Source organism: Coregonus lavaretus (genome assembly GCF_964263955.1).
Source record: "Coregonus lavaretus genome assembly, contig: SUPER_35_unloc_2, whole genome shotgun sequence".
Taxonomy (NCBI): domain Eukaryota; kingdom Metazoa; phylum Chordata; class Actinopteri; order Salmoniformes; family Salmonidae; genus Coregonus; species Coregonus lavaretus.
The window spans coordinates 111,782-122,725 of NW_028167180.1; the positions used below are offsets into that span (position 1 = coordinate 111,782).

The 10,944-nt window shown below is 40.7% G+C and overlaps 1 protein-coding gene across 1 annotated transcript in view; it reads right to left on the reverse strand.

The window, feature by feature from the left end:
* The window catches only part of LOC311110191 (uncharacterized protein), a gene marked incomplete at both ends in the record, with an annotated part of 21,920 nt that extends 11,938 nt beyond the window's left edge, over positions 1-9,982 (reverse strand). Inside the window, 4 exons of the mRNA XM_084188742.1 lie at positions 8,965-9,107; positions 9,227-9,523; positions 9,628-9,729; positions 9,898-9,982. Of these exons, the coding sequence (XP_084044868.1) occupies positions 8,965-9,107; positions 9,227-9,523; positions 9,628-9,729; positions 9,898-9,982 (627 nt within the window). The remainder of the gene's footprint in view (positions 1-8,964; positions 9,108-9,226; positions 9,524-9,627; positions 9,730-9,897) is intronic.
* Positions 9,983-10,944: the final 962 nt, after the last annotated feature.

A 10,944-nucleotide genomic window follows, 5' to 3' on the forward strand; every position in this document is an offset into this window, starting at 1 on the left:
CTATGGGCTCTTTCTCAATTCATCATTCTCACATCCTCTCTCCCCCCCTCCTTCTCAAAACACATTGTAGAATAATATCCTAGTGGTCTCACCGTCTCTCAGGGGGTCGGCACCGACGTAGATATCCACAATCCTCTCCTCCACCTCACCTCTGTCAAACTTGACCTTCTCGGTTAGCATAGATGGCCTCAGACATCTCCAACAACTGTTTGTGTTTTACAGTCTATTCTCAGTTTCTGGTCCTGTCATTGCCCCTGTGTCTGTCTCTGTGCTTTTTCTGCTATGACCTTTCATAAAAATGTACTAAATTCATGTTGACTCTGATGATGTGTGAAACATAACTACTGGTACACAGGAAACTACAAACGTGTAGACATGCATGAGTGAGTGGGTCCACTGGTGCGTGTATGTGGGTTAGAGAGAGAGAGAGAGAGAGAGAGAGAGAGAGGAGAGAGAGAGAGAGAGTGAGAGAGAGAGAGAGAGAGAGAGAGAGAGAGAGAGAGAGAAAGAGGAGAGAGAGGAGAGAGAGAGAGAGAGAGAGAGAGAGAGAGAGAGAGAGAACTGGCACTTTGGATTTGAAATGATACAATGACTATGAGGTTTTAACTGCAGACTGACAGCTTTCAGTTCAAGGTATTTGTGCATTTGTATATCTTTAACTTTCTCACTCATCATTATTCACAATTCATTCAGCACGATCTGTAATCATGGTAGCATCCACATTATTGTAGAAATGTTTAGAAACACATTATATACTTATTTACAATAAAGTGACTCCAAAATGGCACAATACATTATTTACCATCAATTTCTATTGGGCACCATAATAATTAGAAACACAACCAAAACATACAGGAAATGCATCCACGAGTTTGTAGAGTCACAAGCTTGATGTATTCATTGTGTGCTATGAATATGGGTATATAAGTACTAAGCTTTGACTACTTTAATACACATATAAGTGAATTTCTCCCAATACTTATGGTCCCTGAAATAGGGGATTGTGTACATAAAGTGCTGTAATTTCTAAACGGTTCACCCGATATGGATGAAAATACCCTCAAATGAAAGCTGACAGTCTACACCTTAACCTCATAGTCATTCTATTATTTCAAATCAAAGTGCTGGAGTACAGCGCCAAAAACTAACATAAATCTGTCACTGTACCAATACTTTTGTAACTCACTGTATAAATATTGATCTTTCTCAACAACAGGAGTTTCTCTTCAATCTCAACAAGGGAGTCTGGATTGGTCTGACTGACTCTGTTAATGAGGGGACCTGGAAATGGGTGGACGGAACAGCACTGACCACCGGGTGAGGGATGAGACCTAATCTGTAAAGAAGTCTGCATTTCAACCTTTTTCTATACAGGTTATTGTCATTGATGGCAGACAGTCAACAAAGATAACTTTAAGATGAAAAATGTCTGTATATTATTAGATGTTGTAACTGTAATATCTGACTGTTTTTAACCGTTTAGGTACTGGTATAACCATGATATCTGACTGCTTTTAACCCTGTAGTCCTCTCTCTCTTTCTCTCTCTCTCTCTCTCTCTCTCTCTCTCTCTCTCTCTCTCTCTCTCTCTCCTCCTCTCTCTCTCTCTCTTCTCTCTCTCTCTCTCTCTCCTCTCCTCCCCCTCCCCCTCCCTCCCTCCCTCCCTCCCCCTCCCTCCGTCCGTCCCTCCCTCCCTTCCTCCCCAGGTTTTGAGAGATGAGAGATTTTAATGAGATATTTATTTTCCATGATTCACTGGACTAGATCTCAATTAAGAAATTGACTTCATATAGAGGGAACCAGCTCACTCACCAGAAAGCAAATTATGAAGCCTGTCTCTCTGACCAGTCAGGTTGTTGTATCTGGTCTGTAGCTGTCTCTCTCTTTAGTCAGGTTGTTGTATCTGGTCTGTAGCTGGTCTCTCTCTTTAGTCAGGTTGTTGTATCTGGTCTGTAGCTGGTCTCTCTCTTTAGTCAGGTTGTTGTATCTGGTCTGTAGCTGGTCTCTCTCTTTAGTCAGGTTGTTGTATCTGGTCTGTAGCTGGTCTCTCTCTTTAGTCAGGTTGGTTTTATAAAGAGAAATTGCTTCTCTTCAGAGTCTTTGATGATTCTTTTTTCTGAAAGGATTGATACATATAGCAATTGTAAAAAGCACAATTTCTTTATTGCAAACTGTAAGTTACAGGCATTAAAAAACAAACAGTCTAAACAATGCTAAAAGTGGACAGAATATCTTGGATGTGGTTTGCAAGTTCCTTAAACATGTCTAACAGAGGAGGAATTTAGTGAATTTGGACCTTGTTGTGAAAGTCTGATATAGTGTAATGATTAGATAACAATACACTCACAGTCTAGTCTCAGGGAGATGTTGTGAGTGACTTGTAAAACACACAGCATCCCAAAGCTCACAGCACCATCCTGTAGAGTCTTCTCCCTGAATCCTCAGGTCCTGAGGAGATACACACTGATGTGAGAACACACACACATGCACATATACCCACCCCCCCGACACACACACATACACACTCACACACACACACACACACACACACAAATACACAAGCACGCATACACATGCATGCATACACTCACATATTCAAGCAAGCACGCACCTGCACACACATACCCCCACACACCTACAATCAGAAACACTCACACGCAAGCACACACATCTCCTCTCCTCCTATCTCCTCTCCTCCTATCTCCTCTCCTCATATCCTCCCTCTCCTCATATCTCCTCTCCTCCTATCTCCTCTCCTCATATCTCCTTTCTCCTTCTCCTCTCTCCTATCTCTCTCCTCATATCTCCTTTCTCCTATCTCTCTCTCTATCTCTCTCCTCCTATCTCCTCTCCTCATATCTCCTTCCTCCTATCTCCTCTCCCTATCTCCTACCTACTATCTCACTCTTCCTCATATCTCCTCTCCTCATATCTCCTCTCCTCTATCTCCTCTCCTCATATCTCCTTTCCTCCTATCTCCTCTCCTCCTATCTCCTCTACCTCATATCTCCTCTCTTCATATCTCCTCTCCTCCTATCTCCTCTCTTTTCCTCTCCTCTCCCTTCTATCTCCATTCCTCTCTCTCCTTCTCACCCTATTAGAGGATAAGGTCCAAGGTCCCTCCCTAGGATTATATTCTCCAATGTGTTTTGAGAAGGAGGGAGAGAGAGGACGTGAGAAAGATCCAAGGAAAGATGAATTGAGAAAAGCCCGTTGGCAAGTCTGTAATACCACTATTTCACCTCTATGGTGAGTTAATCTCTCTCTTTAACCACTAGTTGAAACATCACTTCACCATTCAGTACTGTATCAACCATCAACATAATAACTACTAGAGAGAGAGAGAACATTGTTATAGTAGGCAACTGTTAAACAATTATCACACAGATCCAGTTATGTTTTTTGAAATAATTGTCACCATTCCATGTCTTTACAGAGTCATCTTGTCCATAGTTATATCTCACCACAGTCCTCCTGCCCAGAGAACTGACCACCATTATCAGGCTGTCCTGCCCCCCAGTAACCTAAACAACACAGAGAACCAGACAGTCAGACACTGTGGTACAAACATCCTCCTCAATTATAGACATAGTCCTATGTTTTTTCAGCTTTAAAGCCATACTCTGTAGATGTAGATACCATCATCAAGAGTGGGTCATCAACAATGATCATTATTTGTTAGGTAATTACATTTTCATATGAAAATACCTTATTTACATAAATAGGTAATAAGCCTATCAACCAGCACTTCTTACTACTAGTTGACAAGCAATGAACATATGACACAAACTCACAGTTGACAGAAAGGCCTATGATCAAACACAGAGCAGCCCCAGACACACTGCAAAATATACAGATGTAGGATCTTAATTTGAGCAGGTTTGCTATAACTGGAAAATAGTCCTGCAGCAACAGGAAATGATAATTATTATGATAATTATAATTAATTGACTTTTTTTTCTTCTTCTTTAGGGCAAATCATATCTTAATTTCAATGTGAAATTACAAACTTTAGGAACCTTTTTAAACCTTGATACACTAAAAGTTTGCATTTCCTGCTATTCAGGAAAATTCTCAGCATCAAAAGAGTGATCAAAATGATCCTGCGCTATCATGCTAAGATACATCTGTGTGTGTTTTACCTGAGTACTGGTTCTCCTGGTCCATTATTAGGAGCAGTGTCTGCTGTCTCTTCTCTCTTGGTGCTGGTCTCACCGTCTCTCAGGGTGTCTGCACTGACGTAGATATCCATAATCCTCTCCTCCATCTCACATCTGTCAAACTTGACCTTCTTGTTCATATCTGGCTCAGCATAGATGACCTTTGACATCTTTAACAATGCCTGGGTCTATCTTTCTACATAGGTCTACTATACATTAAGTCTCTGCTTCTAGAATTAATGTGGTGGTCTTCCCACATGGCCACCAGAGGTGTCGTACGTCAACTGCAAGCCCTCTATACGTTAAAGTCTCTGCTTCTAGTGATATCTCTGTCTCTGAGTCATCTGTGTTTCTCTGTCAGTGTGATTGCTGTAGGTGTTACTCTAGGGAAGTATCAACAAAATGACATGAGTAGTTGTGGCTATGCTAATACAAAAAATAGAACAAGTTTGCATACTTGTGTACGTACTTGTGTGCATGTGTGAGTGTGTGAGATTGTTACAGTGCTTATTGTTAAACCATTTTCTGCTGCACATATAATCATTCCATGTCTCTACATGGTCATCTTGTCCGAGTATATCTCAACACAGTCCTCCTGCCCAGGGAATGGGACTTGCTATTTGTGATGATGGACAGGACACTATCATACCAGGAAGATATAGATAATAGAGGGGAAGTGGAGAACAAAGTCTAGCTGTTAAATATATTAAATATCATAATGCTAACAGCCCCAAGATATTCAGGTAGTTTCCAGAACTCCTCCTTCCTTTCACCTTTCTGCTGATTTGGACCCTCTGTTTACTCCCAAATATACATCAACATGTTCAGGAGGTCCAGGACTACAAACATGGGCATTATAATGTCCATACAATAGATGTGACACTACAAACTGCTCCAAGTGGATATTGAGGGTGGGTAGCTTAACCAGTGAGGATGAGATGACAACAGAAACCACCAGGGCTCTCCTCTCACTGATGAACCTGATTGGTTGAGGAGTTTTTGAGTGTCAGCTGGTTGAACCACTTCACTACCCTCTTTTGGGACCCATATAGGGGAACAACAGTCAAATATGAGCATATGATTTTGTGCTTATATGTAACTTGACAACAAAGACTGACTGTCAAAAATGATTAAGTAACATCCTTTGATACCCTTTGATATCTCTACAACACTCCTATACAGTGTATGTAATGGTGGTTTGGTAAGATTGAGAATGTTTGCACCAGACCTAAATGGGAGCATGTAAATATATGTAGCAAGTAGAAGAATGTATTTGAATTGTAACTGATGAATGCACTGCATGTAGAGTGTGCAAAAGTCAAATATATTAACGTCATTTTGTATCTGATGATGTGTGAAACATAACTACTGGTACACAGGAAGCTACAAACAGGAAATAAGTAGGACTTTTATAATATGCTACTACAAAACAAATATAACAATACGTGTGTTTGTAGGTTAGACAGAGAGAGAGAGAGAGAGAGAGACAGAGAGAGAGAGAGAGAGAAGAGAGAGAGAGAGGACAGAGAGAGAGAGATAGAGAGAGAGAGAGAGAGGAAGTTGTGTGCACTGTAGGCTACTGTACGTGTTACAGTATGTTGTCATGGTGATGTTAAACCACTTTCTCACAAATCCAGTTGAGTTTGCTGTCACATGGCATGTCATTCCATGCCTTTAGAGGACGCCATTCTTTGTGTATCTCAACACAGTCCTCACCCCCAGTAGGACCTGCATTATCAGGCTGTTGGTCATTCCAGTACCTACAGGGTTATTAACAGTCAGATATCATGGATAATACCAGTACCTACAGGGTTAAAAACAGTCAGATATCATGGTTAATACCAGTACCTACAGGGTTAAAAACAGTCAGATATCATGGTTAATACCAGTACTACAGGGTTAAAACAGTCAGATATCATGGTTAATACCAGTATCTACAGGGTTAAAACAGTCAGATATCATTGTTAATACCAGTACCTACATGGTAAAATCATGCAGATACAATGGTTAATGCCAGTATCCTACAGGGGTTAAAAACAGTCAGATATCATGGTTAATACCAGTACCTACAGGGTTAAAAACAGTTAGATAGCATGGTTAATACCAGTACCTACAGGGTTAAAAACCGTCAGATATCATGGTTAATACCAGTACCTACAGGGTTAAATACAGTCAGATATCATGGTTAACACCAGTACCTACAGGGTTAAAAACAGTCAGATATCATGGTTAATACCAGTACCTACAGGGTTAAATACAGTCAGATATCATGGTTAATCCAGTACCTACAGGGTTAAATACCTTCAGATATCATGGTTATACCAGTACCTACAGGGTTAATACAGTCAGATATCATGGTTAATACCAGTACCTACAGGGTTAAATTCCATCAGATATCATTGTTAATAACAGTACCTACAGGGTAAACAACAGTCAGACATCAGAGTTAGAAGACATTGTGGTTAATACCAGTCCCTACAGGGTTAAAAACAGTCAGATATCATGGTTAATACCAGTCCCTACAGGGTTAAAAACAGTCAGACATCATGGATAGAACATCACCATCCTAAATAATATACAGCATTTTTCATCTTAAAGTTAACTTTGTTGACTGCTATCATCAATGACAGTAACCTGTATAGAAAAATGTTGAATGGAGCTTTATTCACAGATTAGTTTATCATCTCTCACCCTGTGGACAGTGTCTGCCGTCCAACCATTTCCAGTCCCCTCATTAACAGAGTCAGTCAGACCAATCCAGACACTCTTCTGGAGGTTGTACAGAAATGTCTGTTGTTGAGAAAGATAAATATATATACACTACCAGCCAAAAGTTTTAGAACACCTACTCATTCAAGGCTTCTTCTTTATTTTTACTATTTGTTTACATTGTGGAATAATAGTGAATACATTTACATTTTAGTCATTTAGCAGACGCTCTTATCCAGAGCGACTTACAGGAGCAATTAGGGTTAAGTGCCTTGCTTAAGGGCACATCGACAGATTTTTCACCTACATCAGAACTATGAAATAACACATATGGAATCATGTAATAATCAAAAAGTGTTAACAAATCAAAATACATGTTATATTTGAGATTTTCAAATAGCCACCATTTGCCTTGATGACACCTTTGCACACTGTTGGCATTCTCTCAACCAGCTTCATGAGGTAGGCACCTGGAATGCATTTCAATTAACGGTTGTGCCTTGTTAAAAGTTAATTTGTGGAATTTCATTCCTTCTTAATGCGTTTGAGCCAGTCAGTTGTGTTGTGACAAGGTTTTATACCAGTATCTGTTCTTGACATATTATGGCAAGAACAGCTCAAATGATCAAAGAGAAGCTACAGTCCATCATTACTTTAACACATGAAGGTCAGTCAATACAGAACATTTCAAGAACTTTGAAAGTTTCTTCAAGTTCAATCGCAAAAACCATCAAGCGCTATGTTGAAACTGGCTCTCATGAGGACCGCCACAGGGAAGGAAGATCCAGATTTACCTCTGCTGCAGAGGATAACTTCATTAGAGTTACCAGCCTCAGAAAATGCAGCCCAAATAAATGCTCCACAGAGTTCAAGTCACAGACACATCTCAACATCAACTGTTCAGATGGGACTGTGTGACTCAGGCCTTCATGGTCAAATTGCTGCAAAGAAACCACTACTAAAGGACACCAATAAGAAGAAGATACCTGCTTGGGCCAAGAAACACAAGCAATGGATATTAGACCGGTGGAAATAAGTCCTTTGGTCTGGAGTACAATTTGGAGATTTTTGGTTCCAACCACCGTGTCTTTGTGAGACGTGGTGTGGGTGAACGGATGATCTCCACATGTGTTGCTCCCACCGTAATGCATGGATGAGGAGGTGTTATGGTGTGGCGGGGTGCTTTGCTGGTGACACTCTCTGTGATTTATTTAGAATTCAAGGCACACTTAACCAGCATGGCTACCACAGCATTCTGCAGCGATACGCCACCCCATCTGGTTTGGGCTTAGTGGGACTATCATTTGTTTATCAACAGGACAATGACCCACACACCTTCAGGCTGTGTAAGGGCTATTTTACCAAGAAGGAGAGTGATGGAGTGCTGCATAAGATGACCTGGCCTCCAAAATCCCCAGACCGCAACCCAATTGAGATGGTTTGGGTTGACTCGGACCGCAGAGTGAAGGAAAAAGCAGCCAACAAGTGCTCAGTATATGTGGTAACTCCTTCAAGACTGTTGGAAAAGCATTCCAGGTGAAGCTGACTGACAGGATGCCAAGAGTGTGCAAAGCTGTCATCAAGGCAAAGGGTGGCTATTTGAAGAATCTCAAATATAACATATATTTGAATTTGTTTAACACTTTTTTGGTTACCACATGATTCCATATGTGTTATTTCATAGTGTGATGTCTTCACTATTATACTACAATTTAGAAAATAGTACAAAATAAAGAAAACCCTGGAATGAGTAGGTGTGTCCAAACTTTTGACTGGTACTGTATATATTTGCATGTTTGATTATATCTACCCCCTGTACACCCATATTCTCTCTCTCTCTCTCTCTCTCTCTCTCTCTCTCTCTCTCTCTCTCTCTCTCTCTCTCTCTCTCTCTCTCTCTCTCTCTCTCTCTCTCTCTCTCTCTCTCTCTCTCTCTCTCTCTCTCTTCTCTCTCTCTCTCTCTCTCTCTCTCTCTCTCTCTCTCTCTCTCTCTCTCTCTCTCTCTCTCTCTCTCTCTCTCTCTCTCTCTCTCTCTCTCTCTCTCTCTCTCTCTCTCTCTCTCTCTCTCTCTCTCTCTCTCTCTCTCTCTCTCTCACCTGTTCCTCATCACTGTTTATGATCACCAGGTCTGCTCCTCTTTCCATACAGTCCTCTCTGCTCTCGTTCCAGGTTTTAGTCTCAGTAGACAGGAAGTACCAACTGGATTCAAACTTCTGCCAGCCTTCAGGACAGGTTTGTTCTACAAGATGAAAACATGAATTTCCTTCAACTTATCACACTAAACACTTTATGAAAGAATACAGACACACTTTAAAGTGTGTGGGATTAATGATAATGTATTACTGTAGGTGTACTCACTGAGATTGGTAAGCCTCCTGTTAAGAATCTCTCTCTCAGTCTGTAGCTGGTCTCTCTCTTCAGTCAGGCTGTTGTAACTTGTCTGTAGCTGGTCTCTCTCTTCAGTCAGGGTGTTGTAACTGGCCTGTAGCTGGTTTCTCTCTTCAGTCAGGGTGTTGTAACTGGCCTGTAGCTGGTCTCTCTCTTCAGTCAGGGTGTTGTAACTGGTCTGTAGCTGGTCTCTCTCTTCAGTCAGGTTGTTATAACTGGCCTGTAGCTGGTTTCTCTCTTTTGAGTCGCGATGACCAATGACTCCACATGTAAAAGGGTAAAGTTAATCAAACATGTAACTACCACACCATTAATGATTAAGTATGATTAAGTAAGCTACTTAAGTCTCATTGACAACATACTAAACTTACAGTAGACAGACAGGCCTATGATCCCAGCCAGTAGGAGAACACACAGCAGCCCCAGAGACACTGCAGCAACTCCAGAGGGTCTCTTCCACCACTGAACATGAACTGAATCACAAATGATTAAAGTAAGAACTTTGGTAATATGTTTTACTGTATCATCCAGGATTGGGACAAACAAAGCTATAGTACTATAGGATAATCTCACCTGTAATGTGTGTGTTTAATTTGTGTGTGTGTGTGTGTGTGTGTGTGTGTGTGTGCGTGCAATCTTACCTGAAGCAACAACTCCATCTCTTGGACTGGGCTTGAAGGCTCTTACGTTGCCATATAATTGGCCATCAATGTCTGTGTTCTTCATTGCATCAGGCTCGTCATCTTCAAATCTGTTTGAGTTTTCATAGACTCCCTCTGACATCTTAACACACTTGTGGTCAAATACAGTAACTTCTACTTCTAACCTCAGCTCTAATGTACGTCTGTACCTTTCTTCTCCCTGGACTGTACTGCCTCTGTGTGACTTATGGTAGTGAATCTCTTTATCAGTCAACCACAGTGAATGGGGAAACTGTCAAATCAACACAACACTGGCTACCACGTGACTTGCACCAGCCTTAGTTTCTAATCTAAACATGGTTGTTTCCCATCAGTTTTAAATTATTCAAGATATAATTGAAGTGATCATCTATTTTAGCAGATACAAAATTGGACATAGATCTTAGAGCATTACTGAGGCTTTGACATCCCAGCCTTCATAAGGAGGTCACGTTATGGCTTGTACTCTGTGACCAGCCATCAATGGCCATATAGGGTCCTTATTTTTCTATGTATGCTGTCTGTGTGTGACATCAGTGTGAGGAGTTATTCAGAAGTGGTGGAGGAAATCTATATCTGCATCTTTATCAGATGTTTAAAAGGGGAACTTTACGTGTGTGTATGTGTTTGTGTATGTGTGTGTGTGTGTGCCTGCGTGTGGCGTGCAGTGTGTGTGTGTCCTCTCAGTACTGTTCTGCCCTCTGTCTGTGTCCAACTGCAGGTCACACTGTTATCAGTATCTAATCACATTCAGGCTGATAGACCTTGTTAAATGACATTGTTGCTGTTTTATTAACATGTCCATTTGTTATTCTTGTAAGTATAAAAGCAATATATGTTAATAATTTAATATGAAAACATGTTTAACATGTTTACTTAAATAAATAACATTACGTGTACATGTTTTCTAAATCTTTATATAACAATTATTAGTATTTATTTTCTCTCCTGCTCTAGATGGAAGCACTTAAGCATTCAGCATGACCATCAACATGATAACTACTAGCC